Source organism: Choloepus didactylus, chromosome 1 (assembly GCF_015220235.1).
Source record: "Choloepus didactylus isolate mChoDid1 chromosome 1, mChoDid1.pri, whole genome shotgun sequence".
Taxonomy (NCBI): domain Eukaryota; kingdom Metazoa; phylum Chordata; class Mammalia; order Pilosa; family Megalonychidae; genus Choloepus; species Choloepus didactylus.
Window position 1 is genome coordinate 73,606,838 of NC_051307.1, and position 21,671 is coordinate 73,628,508.

The 21,671-nt window shown below is 39.6% G+C and overlaps 1 protein-coding gene across 1 annotated transcript in view; it reads right to left on the reverse strand.

Moving 5' to 3' along the window:
* The window catches only part of MYH15 (myosin heavy chain 15), a 132,528-nt gene extending 117,246 nt beyond the window's left edge, over positions 1–15,282 (reverse strand). Inside the window, 9 exon segments of the mRNA XM_037812077.1 lie at positions 1,667–1,760; positions 1,850–1,913; positions 3,911–3,993; positions 6,187–6,287; positions 7,597–7,624; positions 8,256–8,291; positions 8,294–8,412; positions 9,407–9,580; positions 15,203–15,282. Coding sequence (XP_037668005.1) covers positions 1,667–1,760; positions 1,850–1,913; positions 3,911–3,993; positions 6,187–6,287; positions 7,597–7,624; positions 8,256–8,291; positions 8,294–8,412; positions 9,407–9,580; positions 15,203–15,267 — 764 coding nt within the window. The 5' untranslated portion in view covers positions 15,268–15,282.
* Positions 15,283–21,671: the final 6,389 nt, after the last annotated feature.

Sequence of the window (21,671 nt, forward strand, 5' to 3'; positions counted from 1 at the left end):
CATTCTCCTTTTCCAATAACTTCCCACAACACTTAGAATAAAATTTAAACTCTGCCACGGCCTGGAAGGTTCTGCATGTCTGGCCCATTCTACCTCACTCTATATTGCCCTCTCCACACCACCACCAAAAATGGCCTTTTTGCTTTTCCAAGAATAAGCCAAATACATTTCTGCCCCAGGGCCTTTGCACTCAGTGTTCCCCCACCTGAAACTTACTAAAAATCTTTGCATGCCCGCTCTCTCACTCAGTCAGGAGTCTGCAAAAATATTTCCTTCTCAGAGAGAACTTGCCTGCCCATTTCATGTAAAATATAACCCCGCTACTTACCACCCTGGTTCTTTCTATCTCCTCACTCTACTTTCTTTCTTTACGGCCCTACCACTATCTCAAATTATATTTCTTTGTATATTTGTTTGATGCCTGTTTTCCACATTAAAATGTAAGCTCCATAGGGATAGAGACCTTGTCTGCATTGTTTACCACTCTATCCCTTATGTTTAAACTAGTGCCTGGCACTCACATAGCAGTTGAACAATAAAATTTGTTGAATGAACACATGAAATTCATTATCTTACCTCACAATCTGCTTTTGTTTTTGCTGTTCATGGGACTACCATTATCCTAGTGAAACCACAGAACTTGGGAGTGTTTTTGACTCATCACTCTTCCTCATTCCTACATTCAACTGTTGGCCAAGACCTGTCTATTCTACCATGAATCCAACCCCTTTTCCCCAATTCCCACCAGCGTTACCTTTCGATAAATATCTCATTATCTCATACTAGGAGTATTACCATTGCTTCCCTCTAGTATTTATGCCTCGAGGCCATTCTGCCCATCACACCAGCTTAATCACCCTATATTCTGCCCTTCACAAATCATGACCTCCTACTATCCCACCCCATCCACAGCATATAAGCGCCCACACACACACACACACACATACACACAAACACACATCCCCTCCAACTCCCTGAGTTCAGAAACTATCAGTGGATAAAAATTACTGCATAATAAATATTCACTATTCCTCTGTACAATTTTTTTCCTCCAGTCAACCCAGTGTCTCGGTTCCCTGATCTTGCCTTGTCCTTTCCCACTTTTGTGTGCACTGCTCCTTCTACTGGAAATACCCTCCACTCTTCACTCTGTCTGATTAATCCCCTGCCCATTCTTCATATCCCATCCCCAATTCCTCCCTCTTTGTGGAGCTCACACTGACCACCACACACCATGGGGATGTCTCTTGTCTGCACCAACTATTTGGTGCTAAGTCCTTAAATTGTTATCTAAGGCTTTAACTCATCTATATATGAGTGTTCATGGATGTGTATATGGGTGTGGGTGTGGTAGAGAGATGATAGACAGATAGATAGATGGATAGACGTTAGAAAAATTCATTTAATTCTGCTGGGCTTCTACCCATCTCCAAACACTCTTCTTCCTTTTGCTACCAAATTGGAAGAAAAAAAAAAGTGTTGTCATTTACTCTCTACCCATATAAAATTCCAGAACTTTGGAGAGCATGCAGTGCAATTCCTTAATATTTTGGATGAATAAACTGAGATCTAAAAAGGCTAAGGGTCTTACTAAACATCAGTTTTTCAGCTACTATAATCTGACTTCTGTCTCTGATTTTGGAATGACTCTCAGCTCCAGAATCCTTGAAGTTCTTTTTTTCCAGACAGAATTTGGTATACTATGTGGTAATTTCTCTCTTCGGGCTGCTGGAAAATCACCTGGGATTTTTCAAGCAAATCTAGATGATGAGAAATGTCCAAAGACTCATACCGAGATATTCTTGTACACATAGAAGAAAACTAACCAGATAGTTCAATGGCTGCTTACACATATCCATGTACACAGATGACAGCTTGCCTCTGGCACCAAAGCACATTGTGATGAATTTGCCCTAGGTGGACACAGAACACAGTCTTCCATTCAAACATTCCAAACAGCAGCAATGGCTTCATTACCTCAGTATCCTTGAAATGACTACTTTCCAAAAAGCAAAAAAAAAAAAAAAAAAGAGACATGGGTTTGAGATGGCATCAGTTGATGTCTGGAGGGGGCCAGAAGGATTGGATGGTCTGGCTTCTAGTCCCAGATCTGCCAGTTGCTAGCAGTGTATTCTTCTGTGCATTATTGGAGATACCTGGGCCTCAGAGTTCTTATCTAAAAATGCGAAAAATAATAAATCTGCTTAGCCTATTCTTTCATTCATTCAACAAACATTTGTTGAGCATCTACTATGCTCCAGGGACTGTGCTACACACTGGGGATAACACACTGAAAACACACACATGGCCCTTACTCTTATGGAGCTTAAATTCTACTGGTTACGTGGCTAATGCAGTGGCGCTGATGTAGGAACGAATTTGTCAAGTTTTTGAAACCAAAAGAAAAGCAAGTTATGCTGGAACTTAGTGAGCAAGAGAAAAGGGGGCATAGAATAGAGTCTAAGAAGCAGACAGGTACTGTATCATGGAAGACATGTAGAACACAGTAAAGAATAGGATTTTATTTTATGTGTGCTCAGAAGACATTGGAAAGATTTAAGCAAAGGAATGAAGTGACCTGATTTATGTCCACAAAACACTACTTTGGCATAAATAATAGTTGAGGTTCTTTCCCTCTTTCCCTTCTTCCGTCTTTTCTTCTTCCCTCCCTCCCTCCTTCCTTTGTTCCTTCCTTCTCAATTAGAAGCCATAAGGCAGGTTCTAGTGGTACCAAAAGGCTGCCCAGAGGCAGAAGGGCCCAAACCAGAATGACAGATGCAGTGAAGAAGCAACCAGCTGCAGCTAGAGCCTGCGGAAGAAGGGCATGGGAGCAGAGTGGAAGGCAACCTGGAGGAGGCTGCCAGAGTGAGGAGGGCATCAGAGCAGGCAGCAGCTTCGTTGGCCACATATAGGGTGAGTGAGTAATTAAGTTAAAAAGTTAGGCCCATGGCAAACAGGTTTCTCACTATTAGAGAAAGATGATGCAAACATGGAAAGAGGGAAGACTAGAACAAATCCTGAACTGGAGATAGGTTTAAATGTGCGTGCATACACATGCATACACGTACATGCATATATATACATTTGTACATTTATACATACAAATATATGTGTACATGTATCCGTGTGTATATATATTCATGCAAACATAAATTGTATTAGTTGAAAGAATGTAACCTGGATTCCTTGATTTTTTAGACCCCTTTTCCCTTTCCTTCTCCTCCCTTCTTCCCAACCCTCCCTCCCTACTTCCTTCCTTCCTTATGCCCAGAAATTCAACCAAGAAGCCTTCTGCAAATTTCCCTGTAAATTATATAGTGGCTCCCTGGCTTCTCACTCTTGGAATAAAATGGATTTGTGAAACTAGGTTTTGAAATGCAAATTTTTCCTCTGTCGTGGGTCTGCTAGTTATGAAAACCTACCTTAAAAAATACTTTCTCCCAATAAAAAAGTCCCCAATGAAAAATATTCAGGAGTAGGGGTCCATAAGCAAGAACAGAAACAATAATTATAGTAGTAAATTATAGTAGCCTACTTATTTTAAGGGGTATAAGAAATTACGAAGGAGAAAGCACTTTCAAATGTGTAAAATAAAAAAAAAAATAGGCATTATTGTAATTTTCTGGGTGAGCTTCTCTACAGGGAGTGGAAAGGAATTTGAGAGTATTAAGATAAATATTTTCTTCCTGAAATTGATCAAATAGTAGAAGCTTCTCAGACACATATTTACATGTAGTTTCAATTGTTTTAGTGATGAACCTGGTGAAAAGGTAACATTATTGACTTTAATAAAGAACCTTCTTTGATGTTCTAGAAACTTTTGTTTTTTTGGTACTTACGTGCTCAGACGTTAATTTTACCATTAGCTTAAAAATAAAAGACTGATACACTGCTGACTCATACTACTTACAAAATGAGAAGAGTTGTCATTTCTCAGGGTTTTGACATTTCCAAATGCTTCCAAGATAGCATTCATTTGCATGATTTGATCTTCTACAGTTTCCTGAGATTTATGCAAGAAGAGTACAGTTGATAAAGTTTTTTGCAGAACTCTGTAATGTAGCAAATCCTCCATCTCCAGAACAAACCCTTCTTGCTCTGAAAACCAGTATCCAAAAGCTGCTTCCAAATATTGGCTATAAACTGTTATTTTAGAATGGGAACTCAAAAAAATAGATGAGAGAGACTGCCTTTCTATGAATACATGTTGCACTGCTTCTTTTTGGTTGGCATAAGCTTGTGTGGGAAAAGAAAATGGCTATTTACCAAAATACACACACACAACAAAATAAAAGTAGTCTATTAATTCCATATGTTCTCCCATTGTTGATCTCCTCTTCCCATGTAATTCTCATACCTGGAAATTTATCCTAAGATAATACAGGAGAATCTTGATATTATTATATTTTTGTTTGCTACTATTCCTAAATAATTTTAGAGTTCCACACCAAGCAGCGAGTTGCAGTGGTATATTGGTCATGAATTTGAACCATGTATGCTCAGGCTGATGGGCCAAAACAGGTCATTTATACAGAGTAAGCCTGAATGACCACCCAGAACCTATGTTGCAGCATGGCTTTGTTATTTTCCATTCAGCCTCAAGGATACAATTTATGGTATAGTACAGCATAGTATTTAAGAATTTGGAGATTTACAATTGTATCCCTTCCAAATCTCATGGGTCTACTGTTTTTCAAATAGGCTAAAGGGCTATGTGATGAAAGATTTTCACGGAAGTGTTATGTATTTTCATGAAAGACTAAAAATAGTCTAAATCTCTAATAATGGGGACTGTTAAGTAAGTTGTTATACAATCAAATAATAGACTGTTAAATGAAAAACAAAGTGATGTTAAATTTTTAAAGTATATTGTCTGATACTAACAAAGTATATATTCTTTTTCAAACAATAAAAAGGAACATAAGAAATCAAGCTATGTTTCCTTAACTCTGTTACTCTGGTCTCATCCTTGCTCCTGTTTAGTGGCTAGTACAAAGATGCCCAAAGTGGATAGGGCACAGCCTAGCTGGAGTGAGCAGAAGCATTAACCTGCATAATATGTGCTCCAAAGTTCAATCTAGGTAACCACAGATGGACAGCAGATTATTTGACATGGGCTTTATTATTAGGGCTTTCTTATCATATCTTTGTTATTATTGCTGTTAATGGGCCATTATAAAAGCTACTTTCTTATCCCAGACTCAATGGCTAGACCAAGCAAGTAAACACACAAACCAAAACCTAAAATATATGTAAAAATGAAGTTATATCTTCTGAATAATAAAGTTCATTGATACCTAAAAAAATTAATCAAATTCAGGAATGTGATTATTGGAAAAGAAAATTACCAGAGTTTGAAAATTGGATCAGATTGCTATTTTGATATACTTCCTACTTTGCAAAGACAGAAGGAAACATCCAGAATTAAATTTAAAAAACAAGCTAATGATATCAGATACAGAAAGAGGCCCTAACAGCTCAATAAAATTGGCTTTTAGTTCGACTCAGCAATACCTAATTTATTTTGTTTACTAAATTTCATGGTCTAGTTATCTTCAAATTATTATAAAGTCCACTAAGCTGTTAATGGAGCTAAATGAAGTAAACTAAATTAAAAATCACCAAGGCTAAAAGGAATTGAAAAGGAGAAGGTAAAACTTTTCAGAATCTAGGATGTGACTAAAGTTGAGGGTATGTCCATCAGGCATTTGAGATTTGATCCAGAAGTTAGGTGTGAAGGAAGCAGACTTCTCTTGGCACATTCTTTTGTGGGAGTCTGACATCAAATGGTAGCCAAAGGGATTCAGATATATCAAAAGTGGCCATCAAGGCACTGATAACTGTAGCCCTTGGGTAAGATGGTATGGGTCTTGAGGGGCCATATAATTAAGAGTTGAACTCTCAGAGTGTCCAGCCAATGAAGGCCAGGCCAGTAAATGCCCCTGGAAGCAGATAGAAATCAAACCATGCCATTTCTTGTTTTCCAGGTTGCTGCTTTGGAGCACTTGCTGATCCTTATCAGGAGATAAAGGAAAGATGGAAAAAAGACTTTTCTATGGTTTGCTACCTGTTCTGTGGCTCTTGTCCTCTCCTTACTCCCCCAAAGTGGTCAGGGCTCAGCCTCCCTGTCCCAGTAGATAGGGCCACCTCACCTTTCCTGCTAAGATAAATAAAGCAAGGTACCACGAACACTTGTCAGCTTTTTCCTGGATTCACCCATGGCTGCGATGGTGGCAAAATACTGTATAACATGTTTGGCGTTCACAGTCTTTCCAGCATCAGATTCTCTACTGTGATTGGAAAGTCAATGACACAGTTAACTGGTTTGGATTATAAGTGCAATGAAAGTTAAATAATTCTGACCATATAGGGTAAGGCAAGCAGGGAGGGTTATATGAAAAGTGGAACTTAAGATGGGACTTGAAGGAGATGTAGATATTTAGTTGGTCAGGAAAAGGAGAAGGCTATCTCAGGCTGGAAAATAGCAGGAATTGAGAATAAACAAGGACTTTTGTAAAATCAAGAAGCTTCTTCCTCATGGTCCTGTTAACAAAAAGCAGGAGAGCCCCCTCTACTAATTAGAGACAGGGGTCCTCACTACCAGTTGCTCAAGAGATTTTCACTTATTAAGGCTACCACACAGCCAAGTCCAACTCTCTCCTCAGAAGAAGGCTTACCAATTATTTCACCAGGTGTAGGGTTTTTTGCCTCCCCTTTACCTTTGATAACCATTTTACTTTAAAATACAGGAAAAATACAGCAGTGAATTTATAGCCTCATCACCCAAATCATCCTACAGTCAAAGCCTGCCCTTATCTATATAAAACTCTGGAGAACATGTCTATCCTCTCTGCAAAGAGCTAAACTCTAACTTCCCCTCTCACTGCAAGATTCTGGCACCTTATGATTCTTCTCAGGATGGCTGAAGCCAATGAAAAGTCCAGCATACAAGGTGGTTTCGTCATTGTATAGGAAGGCCAAGAACTAAAGCACTTCAAATCCTTTTGGAGATCAGCTGATTCCCTTAGCCACTATGCTGACATTTCACCTGACCTGCCAGTTCTCTTTCTATCAAAATTAACATATGAACTAATATTACTGAGGTCCTCTCCTTCCCTCCCTTCTCATCCCTTTTCTTGTCTCTCCAAATCTCACTGTCTTTTGGTTCCTACTACTTAACATACCACCTGCCCAAACTGGCTGCCCACAACAGCAAGTTATCTGCTCCATGGTCATATTCATTGGACCTTTGGCTCCTCTGCCTAATCAGCCAGTCCAGAGGCCTTTGAAGGTGATGATTTGGGCCAGTGGTGCTCTCTCCACCAGAACTTGATTAAGACCAGTGTGTGCACTGTGGGTTCTAAAGGATCTCCTAAAATGGTGGAGGGAGTCTAGGGGACCCTATATTTGGAATTATCATTGACTAAAGTGTTATGACAATTTCCTAAATAACTCATTTTTTGTCTAGAATGTATTCTGTGTCTAAATAACATACAATTTAAAGACAGCAGATTTGAGTATTATTCTCAGTGAAATGCAGGTGTCTGTTTCCATTGACATTACCGCTACTGGCCAAAATGTAAAAGCAAGGCAAACAATGTGAAGAGAACAGACTGATTCTCTTGTTCTACGAAAGAAAGGAAAATGTCAGTATATTCTTATGCCAGAGCTTCTACAGATTGGCATGAACTTATTCAAAATTTCCTTGGCTAATGTTTATAGTCAGACACAAGGGAAAGAATTTTCTCCATTTACATTTAGGAAAAAAAAATAAAACATTTAAATGGTACAGAGTAAAATAGATTTTCTCTTGCCCCTATCTATGCCAGTCATAAGAACATATAAATTTTAAACCTATTTCCTTTTCAACTGATGGTTGACATTTTTTTTTGCCATTTTAAGTATTTTAGGGATTATGATGTAATAATAACTATAGTATAACTCCTTTGTACCACACACTATCGCAGGTGCTTTATGTAATTATTGCTGACATCAACAGGGGTTTACTCTGGACTAGCCACTGCGCTGGGCTCTTTAAATGCATTATCTGACTTAATTTCATGTGAGAAGCTAATAATCCCCATCATCCTAGGAGGTGGCGCAATTTTGCCCACATTTTATCCAGAAAGTAATGAAGGCTCCAAGTGATTAGGTAACTGCAAAGGCCACGCTCTTCTCATAATGCCTAAGCGACTCTTAGTGACAGAGAAAAGTAGATCAGATATTTTTGCTTTTCATTTTGTAGGTCAGCTACTTTCTGTGAAGCATATCCTGAAAGGCATTATTGGCACAGCAAAGAGGTGTGGGGGTGCCTCTGATCATCCTTCCCCTTTATAGGCAGGCAGGACTTCTTTCTGATACACTGAAAGCCACTTCTAAGGGTTTATGGTCACACAGAAGAGACCTGAATATGTCTGAGGGAAGATCAAGAAAAGGCACCAGAAAATAGATTAGAAATACTCCCAGGTCTGTCAGCTCCTCGGCTGTCAGGTAACATTGGCTCAAATATTTACTTATAAAGGAACTAAAAAGAGGGGTGCTTTTGGATTCTTGTAAAGCAGGAACTTGAAACAGGAAGAGACAGAACCAGGCTAGAGTAACAACAGGACCCGGGATTACCTCTCCCCCCAGGAGATGTGCTAACTACTAACACGTCAGATACATTTAGCTCTTGAAGACAGAGAGGACACTAAGGACAGGCCTGCAGAGCTTTTGGGAACCAGTCATCAGGCTGTTGGGGTCAGAGGAGAATCTGTGCCTTAGCCAGATAAGGAATCTGACTTTTAGGGCACTGGGGGAGAATAGCTCCTATGGATCACTCAGTTATGTGGTGAATCAGAGCCAAGGAATAAGCTGTCTGCAGGCTATGGCTTCTATAGCAGTGGGTCCCAAATGCCACCATTTTAGCCTAATCAACTCAGTGTTGCTTCTGCTGCATAGGTTCAGAGTAAATCAATTTAATGATGATGGGAAAAAAATCCTTCAGTATATTGAGTAGTAATTAGATGACAGGAACTGAACTATGTCCTTTACTTACATTTTTTCATTTAATTTTGTTTAATCTTCCCAGCTACCCTGGAGAGGCTAGCATTATAATCCCACTTTACAGATAAAGTGGCTTCAAGAAGTTAAGGAACATGCCCATGGTCACACAACTAATAAGCAACAGCGCTGGTATTTGGACACTGATCTATCAAACTGCAAGACTCATACCCTTGATGTAGTATGAAAACCTGTGGCAAGGGACATGAATTTTGACAAAATTGGGAAATGCTAAGATAAGACCTTTTCCCAGTGAGTGTTCCTCAAGGATTATCCCCATGCAATTGTGCTTAAATTCAATGTATGTGAGAGCTGGGTTATCACCAGTAGGACTTCTAGCATATTTCAGCAGTAAAGCATATATATATAGGTTATCCAATGGTCACAGAGCCTCTTGAGGTTTTACAGCACAGACACTTCAATGAGGTGAGTCAACATTGCCATTTCTTCAATCATTTAAAACTTTGCAGGGTTCATCTGCTAAGCTTCCTCCTCCTTGGCCATCATACACTGCAAAGAACCCATAATTTCTTCTTCGCTATACTGACAAAATGGATTACAACTACAGTACTTGTGGGAAATATACAGGGGCATTTTTTCATACTGATACATATGATCCCATTTCTGCTAGGTCAGCATGTTCACCTGGACTCACCACTACAGGGACTTGCATAGTTAGGTGACATCGTGAAAGCTCACCCTGAAGATACATTCACATGAATCCATAGGAACAAGAACTATTTCAGCAAGCAGAGGCCGGGAACATCCTAGGCCATTTTGCTATAAGTTACTTGCCAACACCTTTCAAAACCTTATTCATCTTTCTCAACCCCAATCTCGCCTCCCACTGACAACCTCATGTCCTTGGTGGTTGTCATGTTGCCCTTAACTTCTTTCCAGCTCCCCTAAAAAAACAAAACAAAAACAGTAACAACAACAACAAAAAAACTATACTCAGAAAGGTCTGGTTACAAATAAGTGAAAATTTAGGTAGGTGGTTGTGGTGGTTTGAAACTCTATTTGCCCCAGAAAATCATGTCCTTAAAGCTAATCCATTCCTATGGGTGTAAGCCCATGATCTTCTGATGAGGCTACTTCAGTTGAGGTGCGACCCACCTCATTCAGGATGGGTCTTAATCCTATTACTGGAGTCCTTTATAAACAGAATGAATAGAGAGAAAAAAATTCAAGAAGCAAGAAGCTGAAAGCAAAGAAACCCGAAAGAGAAGGGAGAGACCAGCAGACACTGCTATATGCCTTGCCACATGGAAGAGGAGCCAAGGGTTTCCAGCAGCAGGTCTTAGGGAAGAGAGCATAGCCCTGATGATGCCGTGATTTGGAAATTTTTCCGGACTCTAACTGTAAGAAAATAAATTCCCGTTTTTTTTAGCCTAACTATTTCATGGTATTGCTTTGAGCAGCCTAGGAACCTAAAACAGTGATTATGTCCTTAAGCATTTCTTTAGAATCTTATTTTTAATCTTAGAATGGAAGACTGGCAAGAGAATTACATGGTAGAATTGGAAGGTGGAAGATTAAGGAGGGAAAATATGGTTTATTTTTGTTATACAGCATAACTGACATATTATTTTCCCCTACATATTATTTTTTCTCTTTTCTTATTCTCCTCGTCCTCAAGCCCCAACTCTGAACAAAGCAGCCTCCACAAAATGAGTTTCCAGGAAGAGTTTTGGGTGAAATGAACCAGAACTCTTATAAACACTGGAGACTCAAACACTTCTCAAGGTCTGTCCCACCTGAGGCAGGTAGCCAGTGAAGATGAACAATAAAAACATTTTTAAAGGGAAGTAAGTCTTACCAGAAGCTCACAGAAGTCCCCAGACTACAGTTCCTCAGGCTGATAGGGGGAAAGGGTAGGGGCAAGGCTGGAGTGTTTGGCTGGAAGAGGGAAAATTCTAAGCTCTGATGCTGAAGATAGGTGAGAGTTGCCCATGGCTAGGAGACACACAGGCAAAAATAAAACATTGCAAGCATTAGCACTGCAGGTAGTGCCATTTCAATCACCACCACCACCTCCAACACCTGGATCTCAAGGGCCAAAGAGGAATGTTGCCACAGGACAGGCTCCCCTCCCCAGATGCTTTCCTCAGAGGTGGGCAAGAGGGCTTGAGATGGAGTGTGTGCAAAGGAGGTGACGTTGGGCATCATTTGCCCCATCTCTTCCACTATGCTTGTCTCTGCAAAGAGTTTTGTTGCTCACTACTTTCTTGGCATCACAAACTACAATATGCTGCCTTCTCAGTTTCTCTGATTATAACCCATTCACCATTAAAACTGCTTGGCAAGAGGATTTTGCATTCCTATCTAACTGATTTTTTTATTTGCTTTCTACTTGTAATTTGCATTTTAAACACTGGTTTTACATTGTATTTGTTATTTTTGGCCCTTTTTGCAAAAACTGATTTTGCTTTGTGTTTTGTCTATGAAAATATGCTTGTTCTGAGAAGCATCTAGTTAGCATGCATTTTGTGTGTGCGGGTGATTAAGGTAAAAGCCCTACATTTTAAATATTATAGCTTGAAGGAAACTTGAAGATCATCTGGCATTAGCTTCTTCCTCGCTGCCTCTGTTTTCTATTAGAAAAAGAAACTGAGAAGAGAGATTAAGCAAGTTGCCCATAGTCACATAGCTAATTAGTGGCAGTCATTAGAAAATGACTCTAGAAATTAGATAATCTACCTCCTAAATCAGGGCCTCTTCCTTTACAGCATGCTTCCTCTTTCTTATATGCTTATCTTTTTCTGTCCAATTCTTCTCTCAAGAATTAGCGTCACCATCTGCCTCCCTGTTAGCTCTTCCCATTATCACCCCTGGAAACAGTGGGAGATAAGAATTTTCAGAAATCCTTACCTATCTGGGGTCTAGTCCCTAACAGGGATGTTTTGAAGACAAGTAAATGAATGAAGTCAATCCTAATTCCTTGTACTCATGAATAATCACAGAGATGGAAATGCAGATAGCACTGGCTTTGAGTCAGGCAGCCTGGATTTAGAACTGGCTTTGATGGTTAACAAGATGTAAAACAGTATCCTCATTTCTTTGAGCCTTAGTTTTCTCATTTGTAAAGTGAGAAGATTCACCTATGTGATTTGTTATTTTTAGAGATTAAATATCTTTTCTTATACAAAGGTAACATATTTATTGGAGAAAACTTGAAAACTACAGAAACGTATAAAGAAGATTTTTTTAAAAAAATCCATAATCAAACAACTGTGAGATAATCACAATCTATTCTGTCTGAATAGAAAATATTTCTTTGAAGTCTGCTTTCTATGATATTGATCAAAATCAGAGTTATACTAAATTCAATTTAGTAGTTGTTCTAAATATGATTGTCTACCTGTTCTAATATTGTAGTAAATTAAAATTAAATAGGGGCTTCTCACTCTGTCATGCTGCCTGAGCATCTCCGACCCTGTCATAAGTAGCATTAGGGGTTGGCACTGTCTGTAAGAAGGCCTCAACATCTCAGACCCTATCCTAGGTCCCTCAGCCACTGCCCCTGACACCTGCTTATATGAGTCAAACAGCTTCTCCCTCCCCTCCCTGTGTCCCACCTGAGTTTGCGCTGCACCCCCGTGAGAGTCAAGTACAAACTCCCCATTCCCACTCCTGATTCACCAACCACCTCAGCTCCACCCTTATAACATTACAATGACACAGTCCCAGGTCTGCTGCAATCTCTGCTGCTGCCTGGTTGAGCCCACTCTCCCGATGTGTTTTCCTGTGTGATCCTGTGAGGCGTGCTGCCCCTCTCTGTTCTAGGACCCACGAGTACTAAAAAACTCCTTTCATGCATCTCTGTTGTCACCTGTCCTTGCTGCACCTGATGATCCATATAAAGATCCTTACAACACAAATATAATGATCATTTACATTTGACTTTGAATTGTGTTTTTTCTTTAAAAGTATTCTTTCCTGACAGCAGTTCTTGTTTTCTTTCCCAGGTATCATAATAGCACGTTATGTTTTTTCATTCACATTTACTATCTCATTTGGACCTTACATCAATGGAGGAAGGTAGGTAGGGAAAATATTATATCTGTTTGATAGATGAGAAACTGGGGCTCAGTAAAGTGAAGTGATTTATCCTAACCACAAGGTCAATGTGAAGGCAAAGAATTTGATCCCAGGACTAGTTGCCAAGTACTCTTTATCACACTGTTTCCATTGGCCTAAGTTAAAAAAATCAAATTCCATTGTCTACTAGCCCAGGGAGATGAAAAACTTCTTCTGATTCTGGTCTTTTTGCTACTAGTGCATTCCTATGAGGAAGGGTTTTTTGACTGAACAAATTTGTTAGAAATCATGTGGATTGTTATATTTTAAGTAATTATTTACAATGCCGATTCTACTAAATGTATTATCCAATTATCTCTAGCCCTTTGGCCAGAGTTTGATTTTCTCCCTGGCACCACTATCATCTTATCCTTAGTTATCAACTACCCGCGATAAGCTGCTGCATGACCAGCTCCTACCTCAGGGATAGTTCTGTTATTGTGTTTGATTTGATGGATTATAATTAGCTACACTAAAGTCCAATCACAGTAATAAAACCCAACGACTGGAAACTGGGAATTGATCCAGGACTGGTCTGTGATGGAAATGTAATGTCCTATATAATTGGCTTGAATCATAATTGGTCATATTAAAGTCTAACATTGACTAATTCTGAGTAATAGAACAAGGCTCAGTCAGTTTTTATGTCCCACTGTTGAATAATTTTGGAATTAAAATATGTAGGTGGTTTCATGCTAGATCACACTGTGAATCAGACTTCTAACTATCCAATTAGCTGAAGTTCAGAAGATGGCCATGTAGTCCAGATGCTTAAAGGGAGAAGGAATGATGTAACATTTATTTAGAGATTTTAATATAGAACTCAGCCTTTTTCTTGACACTAAATCCTCATTAACCTATGTCCTTCCCTGTAACTACCAAGAAATTCTGAAACAGAGTGAGCAATTCTGCTAATGGTATCTTGTTTTGTATTGCCTGATTGAACCTGCCGGCTGAGAAGATGGCTAGAGGGCAAAGCATCAACACTGGAAAATACTAAAGAGGGCCAGACAAAACTTCCACTGTCTTCCCACTTCCTCACAGTATACAAACTCTACCGCTAGTTTAAGTCACAATTTCTTTCTCTACAATGGTATTTGCTGAGAAATAAGAAGATTCTGAGAAAGGCTTTATCTGGGGCCACCCCCGGGAGTCTCTATTGCATTAGTGGTTCCTTGAAGAGTAACCTGCCTTTGGGCCAAGTCTGTGGGGCCTAGGCTGCTTCCCAACCATCCTCCTCTTTTAGGTAGATTTCCACTCCTACCCTCCTATACAGTAAAGTATTAACCTTCCCCAAAGATAGGTCTGGCATTTGCCCTTGGATCCTGGGAGGTAATTTCTACACCCTTAGAATGTCCTGTCTGATAAGAATGTCTTTGTTTACTTGGGGGCTTTGGGCCATGCCTGATAGTCTATGCTAACAAAGTGATTTATAGTGGAAGATTTGAGTCACACAGTACTAGCTCCACCTCCTGGAGGGCTGGAGACTAAGGTCAGCCATGTGCATGGTCAACTGTGTCTATGTCACCAAGTCCCAAAACAAACTCTGGACACCAAAGTCCGATGGGCTTCCCTTTTGACAATATTCCATGTGTATTTTCACATGTTGCTGGGAGAAGTTAGTGCTGTTGTCTATGTCCCGACTGGGAGAGGACAACTGGAAGGTCACAGGAACATTCCTGGATCTTGTCCCATGTGCCTCTTTCCTCGGCTGATTTAAATCTGTATTCTTTCATGGTTATAACCATAACCATGAGTATAACAGCTTTTAGTGAGCTCTGTGAGTCTTTCTAGTGAATTATCAAACCTGAAGAGGTCTTGGGGAGCTTGGAACTTGCAGGTGGCAACAGAAATGAAGATGGGCTTGAGGACTCCTGAACCTTATACCTGGGTACCCTGTGCTCCTCTATTGCTCAGAGTCTGAAGTTCACAGAGGCTGAGTGCATGCCAAGCAAACAAGTGCAGCTCTAGACTTGATGGTTCCTCTCAACCAATCAAATATCTTAACTACTCCTTAAAGCAGAAAGCTGAGACCAGTAGCCACCTCAAGTCTTACCATCAAAGGTGGTGGTTTTGTTACAGAAGCAACTCAGCCTCACTCCTTCTGACAAAGGCTGCATCCTCTTGAGGCTCTGATAGGTCCATCTTCTTTAAAAGTATCCACCAAGAAAGAGTTAGGCCTAAAAGTGAGCTGAAAGGATTCACTCTTCTAAAAACAGGTAGGGAGAAGGAAAAAAATGGAAATTAGGCTTTAAAATGAGAGACCATTCACTCTATGTGGTAGTTAATGTGATGTGTCAACTTGGCTAGGTTGCAGTGTCAAGTTGTTTGGCCAAACCCTGGCCTAGATGTTGCTGTGGAGGTGTTTTGTAGATGTAATTAAAGTCAGTTGACTTTAAATAAAGGAGATTATCCTCAATAATGTGGGTAGGCCTCATCCAGTCATTTGGAAGCCTTCAGAGCAAAGAACTGAAGGTTGTAGAAAGAAAAAGAAATTCTGCCTCAAGACTACATCAACTCCCCTTGGAATTTCCAGCCTGCCGGACTCCCCTACAGGTTTTGGACTAAAGGATGCATCACTTATACCAGAATTTCCTGCCTGCCGACCTGCCCTATGGATCTCAGATTTGCCTGCCCCACAGTCACGTGGACCAATTCCTTAAAATGAATATACATAGACAGACAGATACATACATACATATAGATATATCCATATATTTGAATATACATATATACTGTTGGTTCTGTTTCTCTGGAGAACCCTGACTGATACACTATAGAAAACCCAAAAGGGTTTTCTTCTAGCTACCTTTACTCCTTCTTCCTCTCTGCCATGTCTCAAGTTTATGACAAAATTGGCCCCCAAAGCATGCTACTCTAGCAAGGCCATCTTACCCAGTAGAAAAAGAAGGCACAGTGCCTAAGGTCCACCATACTTTTAGGGGCCATGAAAATGTTTAAATTTTAATTTATTTAAAAATCAGGAAAAAAACACATGAATATAATATTAGTGAATATATAATGCCCAGCCTGGATTATATTTGTCTTTCTATCAGTACAGTTCTATAATATGACTAAGGAAGAGTCCACAAAGACAAAAGTGCCTAAGCCCATGAAAATCATAATGCAACCCTGGAGCACAGACTTCCAGTAGGCCAGACTGAGAAGGGTCAAGATGTGTGTACTGGGTCCCTTGGGGGAAAAGGAGGAAGGGGCTGGGAGGTCTGTCTGCATCCAGGTAGCCAGAGCATCATAACCAGAATATGGTAAAAATGGTAACTATGGTAAAGAAGTTATTCAGACAGTGTTCAACATTAGGAAGCAAAGGGATAAAAGATGGGTGTCTCAGAGCAGACAGTATACAAAATACAGGCAGGCTGGCATTTAGGAAGACTGGCTGAAAGCAGCAGTGGGGAAGCCCTTGCTGGGGGTGGGAAGCAGATACTGTGAAAGGGGTGAAGTGGTGTGAGTAAAGGAGTTCGCTGGCTAAGGCAAGGCAAGTTTCCAGTCTTGGAGGAAGTGACTAAAGGCTAAATTCATTGAGCATCATCTTTAATCTTTACACTTTACATTTGATGCAGAAGGAAAAGTGTAAACTAGACCTTCGAGTTCCAGAATGAGAGGCCATTCCTCTGCCTTGACAAAAATGTCTTGGGTTTCATTCTCTCCACTCAAGAGAAACGCGCCTCAAGTTTGCAAGGCAAGTATTATTAGCCCCATTTTACAGAAAAGAAGATAGAGCAGGATGTTCCAATGTTGCTTGGCTCAGGTACTACACTTCAGGAATGATCAGCACTCTGGTTTCCATCTCACACACGTGGGTGACAATTAGCAAATCCAAGAATACATTCTATTGTACTTTATCTTCTCTCCTTTTTGGGCTAGTTTGGGTGCATCCAGTGATCCCACCTCTGGGATTGAGATTAAGGGATTGTGGTTTAAAGCAAAGAAGAATGGTCCAGGCTGAGAGTAAGTTTTTCTCTGTAGACAATAGATAATGTGACTTTCAGGAAATCATTGAATTTTTCTAGGGTCAAGATCCTCACCTGTACAATGCAAGGACTACTTATACCCTACAGGGACATTTCCTGAGTGGAGAGAAGAATAAAATGTACTCAAGAGAAGCAACACAAGCAAAGGCCCAGACATGGAACTGAGGGTGGCATTTCCCAGGAGAAAAAGACAAAACTGATGTTTCTGCCGGTGAGCACTCAGATTTAGGACTTGTAATAATTACAATACTCTTGTTAATAACAGTATTAAACATTTGAATAGATCAAATGGAGAAAGATTAAGGAAAGCTCTGAAAGTTAGGTGGAGAATTTTGGAAATAGACTACAGGAAACATTGTAGACTCTTTGGGCAGGAACAAGATGGAATCACTATTTTAGGAAGTAGCTCTGGCAGCATGTTCGGAATGGATTGGAAGAGGGAGAAGCTGTAGTCAGGGAGACAAGTCGTGAGTCTGTATTTGTGAGAAAATTGAACTGTATTTTCCCCCTCTCACTGTCTATTACTTCCTGGTGACTTGCACTCAGTAGACAGTAGAGCTCAGGCAATAATTTTTGGATCCAAAATATATCCATAAATACACAAATATGCATGTGTGTGTATACAGATTTCTTTCAAGGCTACCTAAGAAAGCATATATCTGTCTGGGGAGTGGGAATAGGAGATGGGTGGGAGAAGGAGACTGTTTCCTTTCATTTCATACCACTCTGCTCTGTTTAAATTTGTGCCATGTGAATGTACTTTCACAATTAACAGATTTTTTAAATTATTTCTTATTTTAACATCCAGGGATTAACAGATCACATATAGACACAGAGTGCACAGCTGTGTAAATCTCTTTCCTAGTCTGGACCGCATAGCATATTTAAAGGTATGTATCTAACAGTATGTATAGAAAGCAGGCACTAGATACTAAGACACTGCATATGCTAGGAGTGCAGAGGACATGGCCGATGTTTGGAGGTAGATAACATTCTCCTTCCTGCTTGGCCCTAACCCTATAATGTCACTGCTATCCTCTAGATCCCTTTAGGTTCAAGCTGCACACGTGGCTTTAGAACTTTATAAAAATAACACATTTGTCACAGTCAAGTCATAGCAACACCTTAAAATAGAAAAGTAAAGAGGCCAAGTCTCCCAAATAAGTAAAAATATCAAGCATGCCAGCAAAATAATTAGAAAGCTGCATTTTAATCATGATAGAAAAACAGCTGAATACAGAACTAAAGGTCGTTCTTTTAGAAAGGAAGGAAAAGTTAATCTATATACTGAGAGGAAATTAAATTTGAGGATGGTATTTCAGTGCATGATGTCAAAGGATTCTGAGACCTATCATAAACTTGTATCTGTTATTAAACATATTTAAGGGGCAGAAGAGAAAGAGAGCAGGGCTGGAATGCTGGAGGAGGAGGGAGGGAGAAAGGGGCACAGGATTGTCTCATGTTAGGGGGATACTTCACATCTAAAATCTAGTGCTCCCTTGAAAATTCAGGAGCTTGGTTTATCAATTAAAACTAGAATTATTAGCTCTGCGTTATTATATAGCTATGAGCATAATGTGGGCCATACAATTTTATCACCAAATTGGAACTTTTTTTTTTCATACTGGGACTCATTTGAGCGTAAAGGATGGGCACCATAATAATTAAGCCAGGTCAACACACATAAACTAGGACTGCCCCAAGCAAATGGGGACATATGGTTACCCTACTCACAAGAGACAAGTGATGACTTGGAATGACAGTTTGTAAATCTAAAATGAGGGTACATCTTTTCCATAACTACAAAGTCCAGATTACATGTGTCCATTATTCACAGGGTACTTAGACAACGTTATTATTAGTAAGTTGAACGCAGAGAGAGGCATTAGATAATCTTGTGGGTTGTATCATTCAATTTGCAGTGCAGCCAAGATAATTCATCCTGGCTTTTTTTCTAGAATATGTCTTTTTTCAGGGACTGAGTGCTGTATAAACCACCCCCCTTCTATTTGCATTGGCATGGCCACAATTCCAGAGTTAAAGGCATCTTAGTTACTATTAACAAGGTAAAGACAGGAAGTGGGAAGCCCTTTAATGGAGGAGAAAGTTGAGATATGAGCTTTTACCTTGGTCAAAAACCTAGCTGCCTTTTGATGGGAAATAAGTTAATGGCTGCTACCTGAGCTGTGACACCAGCCAACCGGTCCCCAGTTTGCATAGGACTGAGGTGCAAACCATCAATAAAGAGGGAGACACAGATGGGAAGTAACAATAAAAAACAAAGGAAGAAAGAGAGAGAGAGGTTGCTAGATTAGGTCCAAATAGCTTTCAGTATCTCCTGAAACCTAGATTCAATTCCTCCCTTTTTGTTTCCAGATTTCTAAAAACCTTCCAGCAAATTCCTATCCCTCACCTTCCCAGTTTAAATTATCTTGAGTAAGTTTCTGTTGTTTGCCATCAAAATATCTCTAACTAAGACATTGCCTCATGGTCTTTTTCTTAATATAGGTTCTTAATTTTCTCTCCTTAAGATGATTGTGAAGATCTGAAACTCAGTACAGTGTCTGGTGCATAGTAAAAATCGCAATCAATGTTAACCACTCTTAATGTTATTCAACAAGCATTTACGCAGTCTTTGAACACTGTGCTAAATTTTTAGGTTAGCTTTAGCCTCTAAATTGCTTAGTGACTCTGAGATGTGCAAAAACCACTATAGAGATGATACCACAGGGAAGTTAAGAAGGAAATTTTTGAAGAGGCAGCTGTAGCTGGATAGATGGAGACAATACAAGGGAATTGTCTACTTTATTCTAGTCCTCTCACTCTTGCCAAAGTATATCCATCACTTAACCTTATCTCTTTCAATCAGTGCCAGACAATAAATTTCTGGGGAAGGGAATACAGAGACTATCTCCTTTGAAATCCATACCATCTTGGCACTTTAGAGCCTTAACTGTACGCAGAAGCTCAATCTATGCCTGTTAAATAAATCGTTAAAAGTGTTAAATTATGTTCATGTCAGCAACCCCAACAGTTTTTCAAGGTGGCTTCATGATAATTGATTAGATTCACTTGAGTTCTTCATCAAGTTAGGTTATTATGTTTGTTTACTTTCAAAGGCTTCTACTGCTGGGAAACCATGATGCAAGTAATGAGAAGAATATTAATGTTCCTCTGAGTAAACAAACACTAAGCATCTCTTAACAAAACCTCTTCCATTATTAAAATTGGAGACAAAGTACCTGAAAATGAGAATGGATTTATCCAGATGTCAACAGAGGAAGGGGAGAATTACCAAGCACTTAAATGATTCCAAATAAGCTGGAACATATGTCTCAAGGCAGTAAATGAAACACAGTTAAGTTACAAGGCCCAGTGAATGCCACAAATCTGGGGGAAGGCTGCAAGATGCTCTTAATTAGGGGCACTACTGGAAAGGCAAATGATGCTAATGACTACTAATATTCATGCTGCTGGGATAATCATGCTATGTGCCTTAACTCAGCAAGGTTTACGCAGTAGAAAACTGCGAAGCATTTACTCGTTATGCCCAAATCTACCATTCCTTAACCAGCAACAATACTTACATGTTATCTTTCTTTTTACATGCAGTTTAGCTCTCTGTAAAAGCAGGGGTTAGGGGGCAGGTTTACCCTCTTTAAATGAAATGTTAAACTGTTGATTTGAATTAGGAATCAAGAGAGTTGCACCAATTATTGATTACTTGAAGCATACTCTTCAAAGGGTGATTTTTATTATGATTACAGTTCTCCAGGCAATATGGTCCACACTCTCCAATTCTACTTCTCTTCCTATTCCCTCCCCAGTCCACTACAATTTGGCTTTTCCTTTTACACTCTACTGAAACTGTTTGTTCCTAAAAATCTTCTAAGGGATACACCCCTAATGGATATGTTTCAGTCTCTAATTCTATGCATCCTCTCCGTAGCATTTGACACTCTTTAGCACTCCTAGTTTCTGGGTTACCTGTCTCTTTTTTGCTCTCTTCATGGGTGTTCCTTTTTACCAATTAAAAGGCCATCCCCAGTTTGATTTTTTCTTAGAGTGTCTTTGCTTCATTACCCATCTACTCTCACATATTGTCCACTTTTTCGTTTAGAGGATTTAGCATATTGGTCGTAGTTATTTTAAACTCCTGTTTTATAATTCCAAATATTGTCTATATCTGAGACTGGTTTCTGGTGCTTGCTTTGTCTCTTCAGATTGTGTATTTTTCTTGCCTTTTAGCATGTCTTGCGATTTTTTGTTGGAAAATTGGACATGATGGAACAAGTAATATGAACTGATGGTATTAAGTTTTTAGAGTAGTTTTTATGTTTGTCGGACTAGGAGTTAGGCTGTGGTAATTGTTAGCTGTAGCTGTAGGTGTCGGAGGTTTGATTTCCTCTAGTGTCCTTGTTTTTATCTCTTTTACTGTCTTTGAGTTTCCCTAGAAACTCCTTCTTAAATAGAGTCTCAGACTTGCAGTTCTTTCAACTGTAATTCATTGTTACTCTATAGAAGCCCTGTTGATGTGGTGGGAAGGGGAGGGGGAGG